This window comes from Falco rusticolus, chromosome 7 (genome assembly GCF_015220075.1).
Source record: "Falco rusticolus isolate bFalRus1 chromosome 7, bFalRus1.pri, whole genome shotgun sequence".
NCBI lineage: Eukaryota > Metazoa > Chordata > Aves > Falconiformes > Falconidae > Falco > Falco rusticolus.
The window spans coordinates 13,947,070-13,970,202 of NC_051193.1; the positions used below are offsets into that span (position 1 = coordinate 13,947,070).

At 42.4% G+C, this 23,133-nt stretch overlaps 1 protein-coding gene across 1 annotated transcript in view; it reads left to right on the forward strand.

Moving 5' to 3' along the window:
- HDGFL3 (HDGF like 3) overlaps positions 1–23,133 on the forward strand; it is a 38,291-nt gene that overhangs the window by 2,977 nt on the left and 12,181 nt on the right. The window contains exon 2 of the mRNA XM_037395809.1: positions 20,064–20,140. Within this exon, the coding sequence (XP_037251706.1) occupies positions 20,064–20,140 (77 nt within the window). The remainder of the gene's footprint in view (positions 1–20,063; positions 20,141–23,133) is intronic.

Below are 23,133 nucleotides of genomic sequence, written 5' to 3' on the forward strand. Positions count from 1 at the left end.
TTTACATGACAGTGCTGCTGCCCCTACCAAGTGGTGTTTTGCATCTCTGAGACCTTTGGCATGAATTTCCTGTCTAGGGACAAACTTCTTAAACTGTGTTTAATAAACCTGAGAAGCGTTAAAGCAGAACAGAAGGACTTTGCTGACCCTTTAATGAACACGCAGACATAATTGGCCTGGCTCAGAACCAGCCCTATACTTTTGTGTGCATGGGTGGTGTCACACAGAAAATCTAACTCTGTTCCCAGAAGCAGGCCAGCTGCGGTAGTGCCGATCTGCACCTAGCTCCGTTACTCTTGTCTCTTGTTAGGCGTAATGCTTGTGGGCTCGGCCAGCTCCATGTGGCACAGCACAGCAGACATAGCCAGCGTAGGCAGCAATCTTGAGTCCTGGACCATTAGCTTTCCACCCCCTCTCTTTGGAAGTTCGTTGATGTAGTGATCAGCAAGAGCAAGACCAGCAAGCCTGACTTTCTTCACTGTGAATGAAGGAAACCATGAAGAAAGTGGTCAGATAGTGATGATATGCCCAGGGACCATCGAAAAATTTTGTCTAAATTTGGTCTAGAATTAATATGAAAAGGACCGAACTTGCCACACTTAGCCAAAATGGTAATGGACAGTAAATCTTATCTTTACATACCCAGTTAAAATAGAATTGGTGAATAAACCCACTCTCTTCAAAAGATGCTTTTAGATACTTGGTGTCTGAAAGATGTCACATAGGTCTTGTTGCCTGGAAGGGCTGCTTTGCATTTTGATACCATGTTTTCTTGGGCAAAGCCAAGATTTCCTTTAGCTTAACTGGAGGACAGTGAATGGATTTAGGGTTTAGGCCCCAAGAATTGTATTGAAACTTAATAGTAACAGTAGATAAAATACCAGCAGCAGTTTGGTCTAACACAGTTTTTATGGTAGCCTATGATGTCAGTTGTCTTCAGATGCTCATCAAAAATGCAGAACAAGTACCAGCTGGCCAGGTCATCAGTCGCTGTAATCCAGTAAATAAGCAATTGTGTGTCCAAGGTGTGCGCAGAAATTGAGGGAAGATGCTGTTGTGGTAAAATATAGGAAATAAGGATTCAATTTATTCTACATTCCATGAGTGGTCTTTGCCTTTGAAGAACTGAATACCTCTATGTCTTAGTTCCCCGTTTGTAAAAGGCAGTTAACAACACTTTTCCCTTTAAAAAGGTGTTGTAGAGACAAAATCGGTAACATTTATGAGTTGCTTGGCTACTGCCTTGATAGGAGCTGCATTAGCACACACAGACAGAAAAATCTCTTTCTTCAGATACCCTAGTTTATCTAGGATAGATGTCCTGGTTTACTGAGAAATTGCCCCTTGAATAGTCACTCAGATGAGATAAAAGGGAAAAACTAGTGTTAGATTCAGAAAGATCAATAATGGTGTTCGCTTTATGAGTGACCCTGAAGAAACAATAAGCACTTAGTTGCTGAAATTAGCTGCTGATTTAAAAATAGGAAGGAAGCTGTTAATGCAACTGTAGAGAGCGGAGGGAAAAAGTCTGGAATGACCTCAATAAAATTAGAGTGTACCCAAGTAAATGGGTGATGCCATTACTGAACAGAAATCTAGGGTCATACATCTGGGGAGACAAGAACTGTATTTGGTTAAACACAGGTAGTTTGTGTAGGGATGGTAAAGTGGATCTGGGACAATACAAGAGAGGTCCAAGCAGGTAAGGCAATGTATTTTAGTGTAAAACACGTGGATGTTTAGAGCTGTTCAGAATATTCTGTGTAGGGAGGTGAACACAGCCGTTAAAGTAACAGTGTCACACTAACTAGTATGAAGGTGTATTATTTACTGTCTTGTGAAGGTGAATTTTCTGTTTTCTGAACTCCTGTTTGTCTTGTCCAGTTCCTTTATTGCTACTCTGAATTAACACCTACTTGAACTCCAAATTTGCTGGTTAGCTGACAGTCCTCATCTGAATATCACTATTGAAAAGCATCTGACAATAGCAATGGCAAAATAGTATTTGGGGCACTTTAACGTATTAGAGTTGCAAATGGGTATGAAATTGTCAGTATATTGCTTAGAGTAATACATAGTAAATGCTGTCATTTTAATGGGAACTGGTGTCTGTGGCAGGCTGAGCATCATAAATGTAACGATTACATGATAGTTTTAAGCTGAGTGGGTTTTTTCAGTATCGTTGAGTATGTCCCCCATTCAGCAAGTAAGGCACCTTAAAGTATGAGGTACAGTAATCCAAGGAGAGGGCTTAAAGGTAAGCTTATGCTTAAAGACTTTGTTAGACTACAGCCTAAAAAGATAAGGCTAATAACACTATAGTATTATAGTGTAATATAGTATTAGAGACTATTAAAAGAAATTACGACTAAAAAGTGTCAGAACTCCAGAAGATTTTCAGTATCAGTAAAATAAATTTAAAATGTATTTTGGACACCTCTACGCAGGCATTATAGTAAATGAACGTCCCGCTCCCAGTTCAGTGAAGTATGGATGGAGCTAGTGGGTTGATTGTGTTGAAGCTCTCAGTGAGCACCTAGACCAATGTTCTGACATAGTTTGGTAAAATACAAGATACTTAACCAGGAACAACTTCGGTCGGTTATAATTGCAACTGTGACAGCTTGGAAATATCAAGCTCTCAGACACATCATAGAAGAAAGATTCTACATTTTAAGTGTTTGATATTTAAAACAGATCATTTGTTTTCTTATTATTGTAAGGCTATGGGAAGGTAGGCTTTCCCTGGCAGGGTTTATCTTTTTTGGCAAAGAGTGACAGACAAAAATCAGATTAGATCCAGAAAACTTCAAAGCATCCATCAGAAATGGACAACAGATCTTTCTCTGTGTTTTTCTGCCAAAACTCAGTCTGCAGTCTTTTGAGCTTTTCTCTTCGGCCATTTGGGGCCTGTCCAGTCCTTCACTGTGTGCTTTTCTCCTTTTTCCCCTTTTGGTTGCTCTGGTTTATGACCTCACTTCTGCTGTGTTACTAAATATGAGTCTCCTGTGACTTCTTTACCAACTCAGAGCTTCTTCCGTCTCTCTCCCTCTTTAATTATGTACCTCGCTCGTACATCACTCCTTGGAGATCTGCAAGCAATTTTTCATGGCAGGTCTCTGTTTGTTCCTTTCCGAGATGAGACGTGATTTGCTGATCACTGCAAAGGTCTCTCTTAACCTAGGGACTAATGGTGAAGTTGTGGCTTCTTCGGGCAGCACTCCCAGGACTTCTGCTCTGGTGCATCTAAAGAGCCCATTTAAGGCAGTGAGTCCTTTACGGAATTGGGTTTTTACTTTCTGAACCTTCTGCACCAGGTTAGCACATGTTGCTTAGACAGCATTTAAACTTTTATTCGCAGATATCTGGTCGTATTTAGAGTAGGTGTGAGTGCCTTTTCAGTGACTTCATCGGCTCATCGAGTACCGTTTCCTTCACTTCCTAAAGCAAAAATGACAAGGAGTGAAGTGTGAATTCTCCTAGTGTTTGGAAGGTAAGGAACCTCAGCAGCTGATGGCCTGTCTCCATGCTCCTGCATTCTGCTTTAAGTGTGACTTAAAAACAGATTTCATCTGAGGATTGTAGCGTAAAGTGGAGTAATTTTTATACGTAAAGTTGAACCATAGCCTACAGTAAAACCTTTCCAGTTGCTCTTGTTTGGCAAATGAATTATTTTGGGACCAAGATGTTCTACGGTTTTTGTTAGCACAGCAGGGATATTTTGGAAAACTTTAAAATTCAGTTCTTTAAATCTCTCTCTTTTGTTTTGGTTGTTGGGTTTTTTTCTTTAATTAGTTTAAATAACTAGCCCCAAATGTGCAGGTCTGATCTCTTTGTGTAAATGACAATAGATGAATACATTTTCTCCTGCAGTGTTACGATTTTAAGTCCAAATGAAGCTAATGCAGAATGAAGACGGTTGTCTCAGAAGTTTTGAGGCAAAAAGCAATCAAAGTTTTTCATACCCATACTCTACAGACTTTTTTGTTAGATATTTTTCCTTCTCATTTTTGAAGCTACTGAATAATTTTCGTCAACTAATGTCTTGGAAATCATTGGATGTATGTTTTGTCTGAAGGAAGGTTGCCCCTTTCAGTGAAATCTGTAGCCTGTCAAGTCAATTGGTACGTTCTTGCTGCAAAAAGGTATGAGAAATGTTAGTTTCCATTACATTAATTGACAGATCTCTTTTTATTATTGTGTAAAGAACCTTTTAGGACCCCCAACTGGAATGATTTTTTTGTAAGCATGGGCAGCAAAATGAAGGCTGAGTTTTCAGTCTTAACTCTTCATTTCCTGATCTCCCCATCATAACAATGCATTAACAAGTCTTCCTGCATTTAGGGTAATAAAAATCTTGTAAGCAAGTGATTGCTGACAGTAAGTATATACAATTGTCATTTGAGGATAGATGAAAGAATTTCCTGATAATGTTGGAAAAGTGATGACAATGTAGAGAGCTTGGACATTTCAACTGTTTGAAATGGTGGTGTCTGAGCAGTGAAGACCTTTCCACTGTATGCTTGAGAGGCATAAAGGAGAAGGAGAAGTGATTAAATACAGCAACAAACACTGGAAAGTAGCCTGTGTGGAGCAGGCAGGCAGAGGTTGTGGACCTAGCTTTTTAAAGGTGTTAGGAATTAGCTGAGCATCAGTACTTTGCCATGTCTTTAGGTGCCTCGGTACTTTTCACATCTGCCCTGCATCATCTGTATCTCTGATCTCTACATAGCATGGATATGTGTGTGTGTACACGCACATACCTGTTCTGTGCGTAGGTATACACACTCCCACAGGAAAGATAGGTGCTTGAAACATAGGTGTAGCACATGACTGTGCAGCACATCACTTGGCTCTGGACTCCAACAGAGGAAGCATCAACAGAGAAGGGCCCAGTAGTTTGGCCGAAGCACAATAGGAGTGACTAGAACGAACAGTTGTTTGAAAGATTCCAAGAAATATCTGGCAAACAAGTGAGTATCATGAGTTAAAGCTTCTAAAACTTAAAGAAGGAAACAGATCCTTGTGTCTTCCTCTTGGGAAGTCTTTGCATTACTGGCTTTGCACACCTGAGGTGGTTTCATTCATTTGTGTAACAGCCAGTTCTAAACCTGATACAGAAACTGGAAATAAACTGCAGGTATATTTCCAGTTTTCCTTTCTTCTCCTCATTGATACGACAGTCTTGGTAATACTTACTTTTACTTGAAGGGTATATGAGACCTGGCTTTAGGGTTGGGTTTTGTTGTTTGTTTGTTTATATCAATTTTTTGTTCTAGAAAACAGAAAGCAGGTAAGAAATTTGAGTAAATACTACAGCATCGTAACAAAACAATGAACTTCCCATGTTATGATGTAGTTCTTATCGCCCCATTCTGAAGTTCCCCATCCTTCAGATGGTCTCAGGTCAATGCAGATATTATACTTGGCATCGTTACTGCTCCAGAAAGGCACATAATGTTCTTAAATTTCAGAAGGATTTAATTTCTATCTCCTGGTCTTTTTTTAAAGACCTGCTGAAATCTGAAAATGCCTTCAGAGTCAACATAAAGGGAGGAGATGAGATCGTGCTGTGCTCTGGGCAGCACTAAGCCCAGCGTTAGAAAGGACAGGTGTCCATTGACTTTGGTCTCTGCCTTAGAAAAGTACATTTAAATCTCTTTCAGGTTTCCATTAGCAGGCTGAAAGGATAATTAGCATAGATCTGTAGCCCCAAAAATGCAAACTGGAAACAACTGTTTATTTTGCCTTGCAGCAACGTGTAAAAAACCTAGAGAGAGGCTGTTTGCCAGCTCCAGTTTGGCTGCTCGAATAGAAGACATCATGTAACAAAAGAGGAAAAACAGGGCAAAGAATATCATACACCAAATAATTTCTTTGAGACCATCAGTTAACAAAGCATCCTACGTACAGCACAGTGAGTAGGGCCAGGGAGAAAGTGAAAAATTCCAGACTGTAGGGACATCACAGGTATCAATGTGGTGTCACCAAAGTCAACTAGGAAACAGTGTGTCAGTCTTTAAAGTCAGTAACTTTATACTCCTTGGGCTTGGAAAGCACCTACCTGTGAAACCCCTTGTAACACAGAAAGTAAAACCACACTGAGGCAGTGAGTAGAAGAAACTTTAAGTCTGGGAGAGCTTGAGACACTATTACACAATAACACATACTATTTCTGGGAATCAGTCCCATATCAGACTAGATTACTAAATGTAGTAAATAGAAGTACATATTGAAACTTAATAATAACATGAGGAGTGACCTTACAGAGCTATGTAGCATCAGTCTGGAGATGCAGTCCCAGGGGGGAGAACCAGGAAAGTAGAGAGCAGCAAATGCTAGAGTTGCAAAGAACATTCTAGAGTTGCTTCCCTTGAAAGTTTATGTGTTTTGCATAAAAAGTCATTGGATACAGGCAATGCTTTTTTTTTTTTGCAAGTTTTTCTTTGGGTCCTCAAATCTTATGTTCAAACCTCCATGAAAGAGGGGTATTGTGAACCCCTTCTTTTAATTCCTGAAGGATGGGGTATCTTCCTGAGCTGGAGTCTCCTCCACATGAAGAAAACAGGAATCCAGGTCTCCATTCCTGGCTGTTACCCTAGTTCCTAACCTATTGTTTGGTAACTAGAAGGCAGTTCCTCCAGCTCCTCCACGATCCTTTGGGAAAATTTTAGTTGTAAGGCACACTTACGGTTCACCTTTTGTATTGCACATACCAGTATTTTCCTGTTGCAGCAGCTGTGGGATGGGGGAAAGGGAGGAAGGCACTGGTGGAGTGGCGTTTAGATTAGCATGTACCATGGGCTGACCGTCCTGACAAAGCAGCATAAGATGATACCGGAAAGCAGAGCACCGTGCCTCAAGAGGTGGTTTGTGAACTCTCAGGTTTTGCCGTTCTCTTTCCTACTGCTTGTGCAGGGACCACCCAAGTACCAAGGGTGAGGGGGGCTCCAGGGCCAGCAGGCGTGGGGAGGGTGATTTGCACCCCATGTAGGAAGTGAGGCTATCCATGCGTGGCCTGCCCTCCTTCCTTGGGAGATAATTTATTATTCATCGCTGTATGTAAAGTAATCTCAGGCCCCATTGATTGCTTTTTGGTGTGTGCTTGACATAAATATCTCTGTATTTTTCTTTAGCTTCCTCCAGCTCGTTACCAGCCTGTACGGCCATGTCCTGCACGGGGCTGAAATAATTTTCCTGGGTGCGGTTGCACCACGTGAGGCTTGTCTGCCAGCTCTCTGGCAGGATGTGTGTTTGCATATGGGGATTTCTGCATATTGCCTTGACCTTTGCAGCACATCGGTTGTTCCAATGTAACTTGTGGTCCACTATTGGCTTCCTGTAGTATTGCTGCTTCCAGCTTTCTCTCTCTTACGTTGCCAATCCTTTTTCCCAGATGTGTTAGCTTTTTCCTTTTGCAAACTGAATTTCGGTTTACTTGCAGCTCATATTTCTCACAGACCCAGGGCTCTGTGAGTCAGTTGTCACATTGGTTTTACCATTACTGAGTGTAGTGAAGTGACTGCATGTTTATACATACATACATAGGAGCATAAGAGACTATCTTTCTCCTAATATTTGCAAAGGCTCCCAGCTTGCTGCCCCAGGCGCCTCTCCCAGAATGTGGAATAAGGTGTTAAGTGGGGCGCATCCTGGCAAGGAATACACCTAAGCAAGGCATCTCATGCCAGGGGCACTGTGCCCTACCGTAGTAGCATTTTTGTCATCTTGTTCTTAAGCTAATTAGTTGCTAGTTGGTTTTCAGCCCAGATGTCACAGTTTCCATCTGAGCCAGTGTAAATTTGTATTTCTGTAAAGATTTCTTCAGACACTACTATCTGGAATCCAATTAGGTAGTGTTCATTCAGGATTAATCACATGTGGAAGTGTTTGCAGAATTGAGATTCCTGTGTTCTTAGCAGCATACTGTTACCACTGTGTTTCATTATCCTCCAGGCACCAGCTTGGGCATTTCATGTGTTGTAGGAGTAGCCCCGCACAGATCCAGCGCAGGGCTGGAGCTTGCTGTCCTGGTTGTTACGGAATAGTGGAAGGAAGGGGATACCTATCCCATTAGTTTGCCCTTTGAAGACCGTGTCCCAAAGGCAGCAAATGAGCTCAACTGCATAAAGATTCCTTGATTTCAATGAAACTTCTTACATGTGTGCTGCCGTGCCTGTAGAAACATAAAGTAGGACCACAACCTAAGGGAGAAGGCAGATATTCCTGTTAAAAAAGGAGGGGGTGGGGGGGAAGATGACATTCCTTACTGCAGTGCCTCTCTACATACCAGGGCTTTTGAAAGATAGTGGTGTAGCAAACGCAACAGGTAATTCTTTTCGTATGGTGTCTGGATCAGGTGACTCACATATGTTCACATTTTCAGGTGCGCCTTTTGCTGCTTTTTATCAAGAGTTCTTTTTCAAAATCTTCCTCTTGTGCAAAGTTTATTTTTCTTTGTCAAAGTCAGTATTTCTATCACAGCTTTTAGAAGAAGGTAGCATAAAGTTATCAAGCCTTGTGGTTAGAATTTTCATGTCTGCTAAGATACATATCACCAGTAAGAAGCTTGTTCTATCTGTTAATATTTTGTTTTCTTAGCCTTTATTTGAAAGACTCTGCTTTGGAGCTTTTTATTGCTGTTAAGGGAGTCGGTCAGTTTTCTGAGCAGTGTTTTTGAATTGGTACTTCTGGTAAAATGACAAGAATTCCTCGTTAAAAGATGAGAACAGATTAGAGAAGACACATTCAGCAGACAGGGCTCTTCAGCATTAAAATGCTGTGAATGTTTTCTCCTTATCTTTTGGAAGATGTTTTATGCCATCTCCTGCCTTACAAATGAATGGATTCACCTGCATATATAATTGCCTGTGTTATTGTGCTGGATGGGATCTGATCATACAAAGACAATGGCTTTGTTTATGCTGCCAAACTGTATGCCCAGCTGTGCTTGCAGGATCAAGCCTCTAGCTGTTAAGTTTTTAGAAGCCCATAATAATAAAGATTTTAGTGGCAGTATGTTAAGAAGAAACACCAACAACTTTAGCAGATGTGGGAGCAAGGGGAACAATATTTTTATGAGATGCTTACACTTTTTCTGAAGCATTTGCTGCTAGATGAAGGTGCTCGTTTACTTGTTTGTCGGATGTCAGCGGTACAGTTGCCCTGGTGTAGCAGCAGGGGTGTCTCCATGCTGCAGGTAAGACTGAACTGGGGATCTTGACACTTAAAAGCAGTGTGAGCTAAAACTCTTTGGTTGTGGAGCACGGTTTGGACACATCATGTGTCATCACCAGTGTGTTAGGAAGTAAAGGCAAGTGACACTTCGAATTAAAATTTGGAATGCTGACTGAAAGGCGCTTGATTGGATTTTGTTGATTTGTATGAGGTGTATCTGCATCCCAGGACAAATTCATATGTGCAGTGTTCCCTAACGTCCTTCCCTAGTTGCAGATATGTCTCCACTAACCAAGTTCTCTTTTATGTGTAATTGCCTTTTCCCAGTTATTTGCACAATATGAGTCAGAATAATATGCTGTTTCTTTACAGCTGCTTTTTAAAACAAAATGGTAACCGGATTTTAAACACTTTTTTTTTTACTGAGCTGCTGGGGGAGAGTGCTAAGCTCCTGTGCTTAGTATGGATGCCATTCCCGATTCAGAGGTAACGAGTGTTTTAAAAAATTAATATTAATGTATGCAGGAAAACAGCTATTACAATTCCACACATGCAATTTGTCTCTTGACAGCCTGTATCATTTTTAAATCACCATTCCTTTAAAATTAATCTTCTGATTACCCCTCCAAGTGCAGTATGGAAATGAGAGAGAGTGATGGCCAAAAGCCCTTGGTCTTGTTCAGAGAAGGAAAGTCAAAGAAAATCAGAGACTTTTGGAAGAAAGCAGATTCTGGAGTAAACTTTGTGTCTTCTGTAACATAACTGGAGCTGAGTCACTAGGTTTTGTAGATAACTAATGGTCATGGAAACACCATATTCTGAGAGGTTATTTGAAAATAATTCAAAATACTTACACATTGCTCATTGGACAGAAAGAAAAGATGTTATAATCTGCAGTCCTACAAGTATGTAAACATGTAGGCAACTTCAAGCCCATGAGTAGAGTACTCACATGCTTAAAACTCATATTTAGTGTTTGTGATATAAAATATATATTTTTAGAATAATGGGCATGCCACCCTAGCAAGTCTGGTCACTACCATATTGACCATCTTCCTCTCGGACATTAATGCCACTTAAATCTCTAAAAATATATCTTTTCATCTTTCATGTTTTTACTATTTCATTTAAGTAATTTTTTTCTAACATGATTTAGTAATTAGGATGCAAGTTCATAGGTCTGCATGTACATAATGGAGTGCTTTGTATATTTTTATATAAAAAGTTTCATTCCTGTAAGCTGCTGCTTAAGATTTTTATTGTTATTATCATTACTTTTAGGAAAATGTTAATCTTTTAGGGACTATCTAAGTAGATTTCAGCAACATACATTTTGGTCAAAACTCAATGAAAACTCTCATCCTGAGGTTTTGGAAACAGAAAAACAGGCAGGTGGGGAGAGTATGACTTGGCTTGGAAAAAATGGTTCCTGAGTCTATTTAGGCAGACAGATTAAAATTCCTAAGAGTTTAACCTAGACTGGGGGACTTTGCAAAGAAGGTATTTGACACCGTAATGACAGCTCCTGGAAATCTGAGCAGAGATTGAAAGCAAACCCAGTAAAAATACCAAAGCTGGGTCCAAGTGCTGCACAGAGACCACTGTGACTGCATGAATCTCTTCTCATTCCATGGTTTTAGCAACTCAGCCGACACAGGCAAAAGCTTCATCTTAGCAAAATAGTATGCCAGTTTAATTGGGTGTTTTGTATCATAGGTGGTGGCTAAGGCTGCAGGAGTAATAGAAACAATTATTTACAGACAGTTGCAAGGTTTATAGCCACCCTAGGCTTTCTACAGGCTCTGAGCTCTTCTGCAGGTACAAGTTTGCAGTTTGTCAGCCGAGTAAACAGGAAAACCTGCCTTTGAAAAATTATTGCAAATCACTCCATTCATGGGCTTTGCAATTAGATTTCATTGCTGCTTATTCCCCCCAGACTGTGCACACGTCATTGTACGTGTTATTTGCATCACAACAAAATAATTGGCCTGTGAGCCGGTGGTGATGCTTGGTGATTATACTTACCCCCTAGCCCCAAAATCTGGACTGAGGCATCTCCCCTGCGGAAGGGTCCCAGGCCACCACCTGCATGTGAGCACCCTCAGTGCTGCGATTTGGTGCTGGGAGCGTGGATGTGCTCCTGCAGTCCTCAGCGCCAGGGTGTGGGATCTGTTCAGGGGCCTTCACCATACCTGGTGCTGCAGAAGCTCCCTGTTGGTGCTGCAGAAGCTCCCTGTTGGTGCTGCAGAAGCTCCCTGTTGGTGCTGTGTACGCAGCCCAGCTGGTGCAGGCTGTCTGTGCCTGCAGAACGGTGGGTAGGTAATAGGTAAATTCCTTGTTTATGGTACTGTGAAACAGAAGTTTATGTTTTGAAGTTGTTGCTTTAAATCCTGCAAATAGGTGTTCTGGTGTGAACACGTACACTCAGGTATTTAAGACCAGGAGTCTTTATGGTCTGTGGGTCCACGGAGAGCAACTTAATGAAGACAAATACGTGCTTAGCTGTGTCTCCATTCCCTCTGCAGCACTGATCAGGACACTCACGTAGTCTCATCTCTACTGCTGCACCCAAACCTCAGAGGGGTGCAGGACACCAAAAATGTTCTGCGCTTTTAAGGGACAAAGATTTTGTGTTCTTTCCCCATGTAAACAGTATTTTTTCTGTGCAGGCACTTGTTCTGTGACAAGGAATGCTTCGGTCCCCTGGTATTATACTCCTTAGCTGCAACTGGTGGTAGCAAAACAAGTCACAGAGGAGACAAGCAGGAAGGTTTTCTGTACCCAAAGGCCGAGATGATAGTTGCAACCTCCAGTGTCAAGCTTGAGTCCTCCCTAGCAGGGGCCTGTGGGCTGCAGCAAGTGAAGCAGATTGTTCCCTTTGTCTCTAGTATGATTGTGTCCACCCTGACGCAGGCTGGAGGCTCGTGTCTGGGACCTGCAGTCTCCATCGATCACGTATCCTTACTCAAAACGATTTTAACTGCAAACTGTAGTATCAACAGGGTCTTGTGTACTTTGTGGGAAGCCCGACCAAATATTGCACAGGAGCGCTTGGTATTCTTCAGCCTGGAAATACGGTGCCAATCCAATTTTTTTAACTGACTTTTTTAGGAAGTAGATTACATTGGAAAAGAAATAGTAAATTAAGCCAGCCAAGTCTAGGAGACTGCAATCTTCCAGAAATTTGCTTACCTTTTGGCTTTAAGTGTGCCAATAGAGTATAAGGACTAGCAACACTTCTTTTAACAAAAGCTTGGACAGTGGAATATGGAGCCTGGGATATGTGGAACAGATGAGCCTCAAGTATAAAATTTGGTTGTGTATATTTGACCAAATGTCAATGCTCTAGGCAGGCTGTATCTGACTGAAAAGTTTTTGATCAAGTTGACTGGCCAAAAAATCCTATCTCATGAATATAACATTTTTCCTTAAATCAAACAAAATCAATGAAATAGTAAAATTCAAGTGTAAATATTGCAAGGCCAGAAAATATTCCTCAGTCTAATAGAGTTCTTACTCCATTCATCCATTCTTTCTAGCAGATGCGATATGGAAGGTGGCAGGGTTTATCTGAGCCTGCTTTGAGGCTTTTGGGGAGAAGATATGACTTTTCATGTCCCTTTGGCTTATGAGAAGACAGTGGCAGGAGAGAAATAGTGTTTGTGAGTGTGTAGTCCCCAAAATTTCTCTTTTGTTGATGTCTTGATTGGTTAATTAGTGTTTATTTGCTGCATGTCTTCCAAACACATTTTTGTATGTGCACTTCTTGCACGCTTTTGTATTTCAAGACAAAAATATTTGTAGTAAGATGATAAAGTAAGATAACCAGATTTGTCATCAGAAACTGTTTTCAGTTGGTGTTAGCGGGCTGAGAATGGTTTGCTCAGGTGGATGGACATCGCAAACAGTATTTTGATATCTGAGGAATAATTCAGACAAAGAACTATGCTTAAAGGGAAGAAAAATAAACACAAAATGCCTCAAAGCTGGCAATCTCTGTTGGAAATGAACAACCTCTCACCATCCACCCACAAATAAAAAGTAATTTTGTGAGCCATGAAACTTAAGCTTATTTTTCTCTGGCTTGTTTTTATGTGGATTCCCTGTTGCCTGATGTTTTGGTTAAGCCTGCATTGCAAGCTGTCTCTTAGCACATGGACTACTTATCTGTCCATCTTCTGATGGACAGCCTATTTATCACAAAACATGGGGAAACTAGTACCTCTTTGGCCTTTCTCCTTCTGCCTGGTTTGGCAAAATTGTCTGACATGTCCCTGAGTTATTGCAGGTAAAAGACTGAAAATACTGTGAGCACATCCTTTCCTTTCCTTAGGGACAGACTGGAGGGGGGGAAAATCCCAGGGGTAGCACCATTGCTTCGCTCACAGTGGCAGGGAAGCACTTCACTTGGAAAAGGTGGAGCATTTTTGCAGCAGTCTAACTTTGGGGTGTGCTCACTGGGAGGATTACAGTTTGGTAACCTGGAATCCTTCTCTGACAGAGCTGGAAGTACTTGCTACTAGTTGCACCTAGCTACTGTTTTAGCAGTGGACCTCGAGTGCTTTATGGGGATCAGTACCCCATTTGTACCAGTACAGTGAGACTGAAGGCGGTGCAGTGATGTGGCCAAGGTCATCCCAGAGGCTAGCGGCCGATATAGGAGATAGGACCAGTCTCTGTAGCCCCAGAGTCTCCTCCTGTGACAGTCTTCTGCCCACCAGCCGTGAAAGCTCACAGAGGAATCACATGAATAGCTCTGTTATCTCCAAAGTCATGCATATAGATACCAGTCATGCAGAACTAAGCTTTGGCCCCATTTCCATCTTGAAGATTAAAGCAGCTCTGCAGAAAGTATATTTCAACTTTGTCTTAAAAATATGCTGCTAATTAGGGATGTAAAGGGGCTGAACTCAGCTGCAAGACTGCTGATCTTTCCTAGTGAGACACTGCCTGCCAGCATTGTTTGGACTCCCAACTAACCCTTCATTGTCTTCTATCTCGTTGAGGTCCTGAGCATGCACAGAAAAAAAGGAGCATTGATGTCTTTATATTGTCATTTCTGGCTGTTTGCAGGATACCCTTCAGCCATTTTCAGCAGTGCTCAAAAGTATGCTCTGCTGTTTTTAATCTTGTTTTGCTTTTTGTTTTTGCTGGTGGCACTCTTCTATGCCCAGAGACTTTTAATTTTTACTTTTGTAGCTGTGCAGTTCCACCTTATTAAGTTGGATTCTGCTTCTAGTCTCACCCTTCGCAAGGTTATCTTTTCTAATGGGTGAAAAAGTGCATATGCCAGCATTCCACACTAGGAGTTCTAGTATGTGATGTACATCGGGGAAGGAGTTGAGCTGTGCTTCAAATATCATATAGTCCTGATAAATGAGAGAAAAATTCTGCAGTCTCCGATCAGCTTTACTTGGATTGCTGTTCAATTTAAGGACTACAGAATTTGAGTCATAGTTTTTAGCTTGAGGGAGGTTGGTTATTTTTTTTTCTTTTTTTTTTTTTTTTATTTCCCCTCTACATTTTAGGAACCTCTGGGGGAAGAAAAGAATTAATATTTTACATTTTACAGAACAGTATTTTAAATAATGGTTTAGAAAAGATACTGCCATACTGCTGACTCCGGGTAGCATTAGCTATTAAAAAGCATATTAAATCCATCTGAATAAAAGTGTTGTAGAAAAGCAAAATACCCTATTTTAATAATGGATTTTGAAGAGTATTGCTTTTATCCATCTAGAGTTTTGCTAATAAGCTAACTGCAAAAGATCAAGCTGTTTGCCTGTGTTGGGCAATAATAAGCAACTTGAACCACTTTCCAGCAAAAATACTACAGGCCTTTGCTCGACTGCTGTGCAGTGACTCCGGGGATTTCAGTGGGAGATACTGATCTCTGCAATGCTTCTGTGTGCTTTTGCCAATCAAAGGCATTTACAGTGTGTCAAAACAACCAGTGATTTACTGCTCTGCAGTTTTAATGCCCTCTTTTTGCAAAATAAAAGGACATGTTCTTGTGGTTTCAAGGCCTGCATAAGCATCTCCACATGCTGAAGGAAAGCTTTCTTGTCTGTAAATGTGGACCCGATAGGTATTTTTGCAGAGTACCTGTTTTTTCGCAGTGTCAAATTCCGCTGGAATATAACGGAACAGGATCTGGGCCGAAAGCCACCCGGACAGCCTGAAATTCCTGCTTCTGAGCAGCAGCTTAGCCACAGCAGAGAGATTTTGTGATAGCCATACGAGGTGACACCTGCTGTCCCTCCAAGTGGAAGGAGACACATCTGGGCTGCCCTTCCGCCTTGATGGGCAGGACTGCCCCTTTCTTGACTGCTGCAGTAACATAAACCTCCACAGAAAGCTGCTCTGCGTAGACAAGCAGAGAGACAAAGCTTGCCGTTTTCCCAGTGTCTCCGAGCCGGTTTCCCATTTTGCAGGGAACATGGAGCTCTCTGGAGCAGAACACCCAGGAGGGGGTGCAGCTTCCTCTGGTTCTGCACCAGCCCTCCCAGGGAGCTCCTCTGCCTGTCTGGAATATGCCACCTTATCCCACAGGCAGGCACGGGGATGATTTGTGCTTCTGAGAGCCACCTCGGTGCTCCTTGCAGGGCTCCGGCTCTGCAGCTCCAGTGCGACCCCAGCCAGCGCCCCCCTCCCCAGGGTCCCTGACCTCACGGCAACTGGGAAGGCAGCGGTGCAGCACCAGTACTGCTAAACCCAGCCTGTGAGAACCAGACTACCTGGGAAGTCACCAATTGCTCAGCACCACTGAGAGCAAAATACTCAGGCTGCATATACATCCTAGCCTATAAACTACAACGCAAGGAGACAGATTTCTTGCTTACACATTGGTAGTCCCTAGCAACACCATTTGATAAAGCCCTGCTCTGGTTTGAGAGGGCCAGGCTGAATTTTTTTTTTCAGTGTTCCTGACCCTAGAAGCCTGGCATTTGTTTACCGGAGGGGTGGGGGGAAAAGCACAGTTACATCTTTAAAGCTGTGCTGCTTGGTTGGCAAACAAATGCTGGGCAGCGCAGCGCTGCTGAGGTTGTGCGAAGAGAAAGCAATTGTTATTCATTAAGCAGATGACAGCAACGGGAGCAAGGGGGATAAAACTTGAAATTTGAAACCACCTGCTTTAATTTTAGCCATAATTGAAGCGGCTGCCCATGATGTTGCTGATGCACGTATCAGATTCGCGCGCCATGCACAGCTCTCGGTGATTTCTGTGGCAGCAAGCTCCAGCCCACTGTGTGCTCTGGTTGGGGAGAGGATAGATCTCCTGTTTGATTGCAGGTTATAACGGGTACTTCAGAATCTGTTTGTTTCCTTCCAGAAGCAAAATGCAATCGCAGTCTGGCTCCCTGATAGATGCTTTAATCATTAGTGAGGTTTCTGTGACTACAACACTGTGCCCTAGTATGGGTGCACTTGCCTCTTTTGTTCCTGGTTCGAAGCAGTGATGCTTTTCTCGCTCATGTGCTCACGCGCTTGCTCTTTCTCTCCCTCCCTCCCTCTCTCCCTCCCTCTCTGTCTTTGAGCTTGCTGATATGGCGAAAAATATCAGATCCAAATCTTTGGCATATTTAACCAAAACATCTTGTAGGATGGGAATAAATTGCGACTGAGTGCAGCAGCAGGGGGCTGCAGTATGGTTGCTCGTACCGCTTGCTTTCTGTTGCTACAGAACAGCGGCAATCATCAGGGAGTGCTGGGGTTGTTCTGCAGCTAAATAAGCACTTGGGGGCTCAGCATGCATAAAGGGCTACGGTGCTTTTGCTGGGAATGGCTGGACTGTGCAAAGCTCTCCTCATAAGGTCTGTAATGCAGGGATTCGCATGAAACAGGTAAAAAGGGAAGAGATATTCCTTATTGGCAGAGAGGGTCTCGTCCTTCGCTAAATTCTGTGGAGTTTTTGCTGCGGAGTTAAACGGCCATAAGATAGCACTGTCACTTCATATTCAGCCTCGTTACAGTACTGGTGACATAAGCCTGAGAGCTGGGGAGCTCACAGCAAAATCGGTGAAGGCAGGAGAAGTCTTGACCTCAGCTGCACAGTGAAATGGTAGAGTGGGAGCATTAACCGTCTATCCTTGAGCTGTTTAGTGCAGATTTATATTGCGTGTGTTTGTATGTGTATGCCAGCTTTCAAAAGCTATGAAAAGCTTTTTTATGGTTTCCTGTGATGATACACAGTCAGAGGGGATACTCAGATGGATAAAGAAATATGCCACGAAATGGGGAGCAGGTGAGCTGCGTGACAGATGTGTGTGCTGTCCTTTGTCAGTTTGGTGCTGCTCCTTAGCTAACAGTATGAAGTGCTGGGAATGTGACATGAGGCTTAACTCCACTTGGGATGTTGCTTAGAAGATCCTCACTGCATTGGAGCATAGCACATTGTTGATGTAAGGTCCTCGTTCCCTTCTGATCAGCATTCCCTGCTAAGCATGTCTTCATTCCTTCACTTTACTGATTGTTTACAGCTGTTTGCTTTATTTCATGAGAAATTCTTAAAGGGCTGAGGCAGTAACTGGACTGCAGTGCTCTGTAATGCAGCCCAGAGCTGGTGCCGCCTTTCAAGTGGCCAGATGAGGTTCACACTCACGTCCCAGCAGACATTGTTTGTCTCAGGCACAGAGGCCCACATTTTTCTGGGGTCTGGTATCTCTCTGGACATCTTCCTTGTCACGATAAAGAGGAAGATGGCTATGGCATCCACAGTTGAGGTACCCTGTACTTGGCAAACTGCCAGCGCAGCACTTTTTTGGTCTGATGCGTAGATACTTCCATCTTTAAGGAAGCATGAAATGTGTTGCAGAGTGGGACACGCTATCTCCCCGACTTGCTATCAGTTTGTGAAGTGAGTTATGAGTTATTCCCCTGCAGTCTTTTTATCACTGTTACAGTCTAACACCTGTATTTAAATGATGAATTAGTGAGAAAGTAACCACATTATGGGCACTTACTTAAGAACAAATAGTTAATGTCAGAAAATAACGAGTTCTGAAAAAATATCTTTGGCAGTCTTTCCTCTGTGTATTCCTGATGATGAAGAGAACACCAAACAGCCTGTCATGTCGTTTCAGCTCCTTCTTAAACATAGCTGAACTAAAAGGGAATGCATGCTTCCATCTTCCAACAGCATCTGTCTTCCTTCTATGTGCATTCAAATAATAGATTCACCTCTTATTTATCAATTCATTAGCTTTGTTGAATAGAAAAAGGTGGGTAATTGCTGTGCCCACGAGGTGTGTGACACCTCTGACTATCACGGATTGTCTCCTGCAGACGGTGCTGGGTTGTAGGTGACACGTGGCCCAGTGTGCCAGAGCCCCACCATCCGCACCCCTGGGTTGTGCCGCAGAGAAGAGACAGGGGATGCTTTGGGAGTGCTCTTCTATCCCCTGATTTTGGCATAGCTTCAGAGAGTGCTCTGCTTAGACCTAAAAGATAGGCATCCAGTTCTTTTGCAGAAAGGAGTCCTGTGACATTACAGCTCCACATGTGGCTCTGGTTTCTCTGTCCCCAACGGGTGTCCTTGCAGAAAGACCAAAAGTACTTGAATTCTTACAAAGACTTGTACTCCTTTGAGAGCTACATAGCCAGCAGATGCTTTACAGTGAAAGAGAACATCCTTTGAAAACAATCTGGTGTTTATTAATCAACAAGAATTCAGTGTTTGGGGTCCTTCGGCAGGAAAAGAGAAGGAAAGCACATGTGGGCCTGGCCTCCTGAGTGAAAACATGCAGGTTCCATCCCCATGCTCTGCTGAGGAGCAGATTTCGTGTAGCATTGGTATGTCAGCACTTTGCTCTCAGTTCCAGTGACATTTGGCAGGATTCAATATGCTTATGTTGAGATGAGTTCCCTCAGACCCAGGCAGCAAGCCATTCACCTGCTCTCTGGTGTTGCCCTATAGATGATACTTACATTCATTAGGCTCCCTCTTAGCTGGAGAGTTCTCTGGACGCTTAATTTTAGACACCGACATATGCTCAGAAGTGCCATTTCTGTCAAGGCGGGCACTTAGATCTTATTCAAAGCTGTGCTGATGTTCTGGTTGATGTGGGGAGGCACCTGGACCCTATTTCTCTTGCAGAGGACTGAAAAACTCCATACAGACAAGACTTAGTTATGACCCTGACCTCCAGCCTCGCCGCCAGGCTCTCAGCACTGGGAGATGGGGTCTGGGCACCGCTTAGCCTGGGGGCTTCATCCCAGTCCCAGCTATATCTCAGGAGAGCCCCCTCCCCATCCCTCCCTTAGCAGCTCTGCAGCTCTATCTTGAGAAATATGAGGCCAGGGGTAAAATGTGAAAGAAGCAGTGGAGTACAGAGGGGAGTGGTGACCCAAACCTCTGGAGGAAGGCGAGTCCCAGGCCCTCCTCCCTGGTGTGCGTTACGCATTGTACGCCGCATCCGACCATCGCCACCAGGAAGCACCGATGGAGGTTGTCTGGTTTTCCGGCTGCAGAGGTGCCATCTGTTCTCCATTTGTGGCAGAAGTTATTTAGGTGGCTGTGTGAGACAGACAGGATTACCCTCTGGGCTTTGGTGCCTTTGATGAGGCGGCATCTGAAGTTAACACTTAAATTAAGCAGACTTGATTTTATTGCCTTTGTGTGTTATAATGCCCATGAAATCATGACAACTTTTTGTCTGCTCCTTGCTCTTCTGTCGTGTCCCTGCAGTGTTTCTGTCATGCGCTGACGGCGTGTGACCTGCCTGCCTGACAGATCGGCAGCTGTCACCCCTTCCCCGTGCCAGCACACCGTGGGAACCTCCCAGGGCTGCGGCATACCTGCGCTACGGCTCCCACGGCTTGGTGGGGATTCTTGGATGAGGGACACCACATTTGGGAGTAATCCTTTTTCCATTTCTGTCTCACAGATTGATGAACTCCCTGAAGGAGCCGTGAAGCCTCCAGCAAATAAATACCCCATCTTCTTTTTCGGGACTCATGAAACGTAAGTGAATGAACATGGTCTTTTCCTTTGAAAACATCTTCTTCCACTGCAGCTAACTTCATCTCCACTGATTTTATTGGAACAAATCCTGACTGAAGCCATTGGGAGCCTAGAGATAGGTCCTATGAGCCCAACTCATTTGTACCAACACGTGAAAGTAGATGGGAACACTGCTGCCTGGATGGTGTGTTATGGGCTAAGCATAAATAACAAGTAGTGCCTGTGTTTCCCGTAAAGAAAAGTGTTGGCACGTATTTATTAAAGAGTCATCTGACGTCAGATGCATGGGCAAAAATTTGTTACTTGGATGTACATGGTAGCAGAGATCAAGCTGCTGTATTCAGACACGTTTGGGTTCCTGTCCTGTGTGAGAAATCACTTGGTAGTTTGTAAAATGAAAGGAAGCAGAGCCCGGAGTCTCACACAGTCCTCACACAGCTTTAAAATAACGTGCGTTCCTGTGAGATCTGTGCTGGGGGCACTGTAGGATGGACTTCTCGGAAGTAATAGAACAGAGTTGGCAGAGCTTATAGGGAAAGAAAGGAATCAGAACAGAAAGAGTAAGTTAGGTCTTACAGTAATTGCTACAAAGTACAGAGCTTCAAAATTATAATGTACGTGTCTCTATTTTAAACTGAGGTAGTTCAAAAAAATAAATCACAGGTTCTATTTTGCATTAAATGTTTACATTTTAAAACTTTTCCTTCCCCACTTGTGGGGAACATGTTTTCTAGCATTCCTAGGAAATAGAAAAAGGAAAAAAATGAAATTCTGATGACATTTTAAATTTAATTTTAGACATTTGAAGCTTTATTAGAAATTCTTGTTTGTTTTTGAATTTTAACATTATTCCAGAACATAATAAACCCCATAGCTAATACGTCACATTTTACTTCAAAAATCTTTAAAGGCAGTTTGTGCTTAATAAAGATCAAAGCAGCCTCTTTAGTTAAAATATTTCTTCCTATTACTTTGATATATTGTGATCTACTATTACTGTCACAAATTAATCTAAAAAGAATTAAGTTCAAGTAAACTTACGATGCTTTAAAATCAGAGCACAAAATATAATTTATTTTTTTTAATGGAAACATTTTTCTCGAGAAACATTTTGAGAAAAAAACCTCTGACCACTTTTATTCTGAATTGAATGAATCCCACACTGCTAACCTCTTTTGGTTTGGGTTTTGTCAGCCCACAATCTGACTGTAGCACCTGAAACAGGAAGAACGTTTGTAGTTACTACCTTAATAATTTAAAAAGCATACCTGCTAAAAATGAACTGTAGATTGCAGCTCCTTAGTTTGATAGCAGAGCAGTGGAAACTGTTATACTCTCCCGGTGGCAACAGATGTATTTCAAACAAGGATGTACACCATTTTTCAGTGTTGACTGTACATAAAAGGCTGTAGAAACATTTCCATACATTACTTTTGTGCAAAATTAAGGTAGCCCGTGGTAAGTTTCATTCAGTTTTCCTTTGTTATTTGTGTTAGAACTGTTTGTATGTATTTTTGGCAACAAGGAGACATCTAGTATTAGCAAAAGCATTCATAAAACAATTTATTCAGATCCCTTGCTCTATTGTAGCCTTTAATATTAACAAGACATTTGTTAGTTTGGAAATCGCTGTTTGGCTTTCAGGTAGAAATGCATTCTTGGCTTTGTAATTATATAATTGAGATACTTCTCAATGAGACGACTGCGTGTGGATACCGTTCTGTCTCCTGCGTAGTTCAAAGGAAGTTCCTTCCCCAGAGACTTGGCATTTGCTGCTGCCTTTAGCCACCCTGGCAAACTTCTTGGCCAGTGGGATCACTTAAGTGAATGAAATTTTGCACGTTTGTAAGTGCTGGGAAGAATCAGGGCACAAATTGGGCATTAATCTGAAGTACTGTTTACAGCAAGGAAGAACTGTGACCCTGTGATTAAGGTATAGGACTGAGACTGGAGAGAATTGGGTTTTCCTCTGTGCTCTTTTATCAGTTTGAGTTTGACCTTGGGCAGATCTCTGTGCCTCAGAAGCCCATCTGCAAAAAAGGGCAACTTCCCAACCTCATGGTGATGTTGCAAGTATAAATGTGTTGTAAATGGTGGAGCTCCATGATCCCATGGTAATGGGTACCATAGAGTTAACGTTAATTGCAAAGATCATCAGGAAAGTAGGACAGTGATTATAGTGAAGGACACTGCGACTTGCTCAGCTCCAGTTGTTGGTGACATAGAATCTTCCACATGGGAACGAAAGGGGGTTTTTGCCTTCACTGTTTTTAATTTAACTTACCATTAGCCATCCCAGTACTGTGATACAGAGCAAAGTAAACACAATGGATATAGATACCCAATGAAAAAGAACTGATGCTTTCTTCAGTTTTATATAAGAAGTCAGAGTTTTATTGAAAGTAAAAAAAAAAAAAAAAAAAGGGTATGTAGAAAAAGCAGGATAAATCACCACTCTTCTTTTTTTTGTAATTATTTTTTCTGCCTTGTGGTGTCTGTGCCTGAAATTAGTTGGCCCAGTGCATAGCTGACTTATGCAGCAGCAGCAGAGCACAAAATCCCTGCTTTGCTGTGCTGTCTAAAACACAATTTGGCCACAAGCACCATGTGTCTCATTGTTTCCTTGTATTACTCATCTGCCTATATTCACCCATTGTTTCTTGGCTTATATGAAATTATAAGATTTTGGGGAAAGAGCATTTTTATTGTGTTTGCACAAAATCTAGCATGTGAGGGTCTTATTCCAAGAAAGAGGGTCCCAGGCATACCAGCAGTATAGATACTGGTAAATGCCACTGCTTTTTCTGTCCCGCGGTACGAGGGGTAAGTTCTGGCTTGTGGGTTCTAGGCACTCCTTAAATGCTTTAACTTTCTGTATGGTATTTTTAGGCCTTTCTGGATTTGTAACACACAGGACTGGAAGTTTGGTCCCTTGCTATCGCAGGCAATTACGTCATATAATCCCTTTCATAAACTGTTCAAGTGCCAGTTCC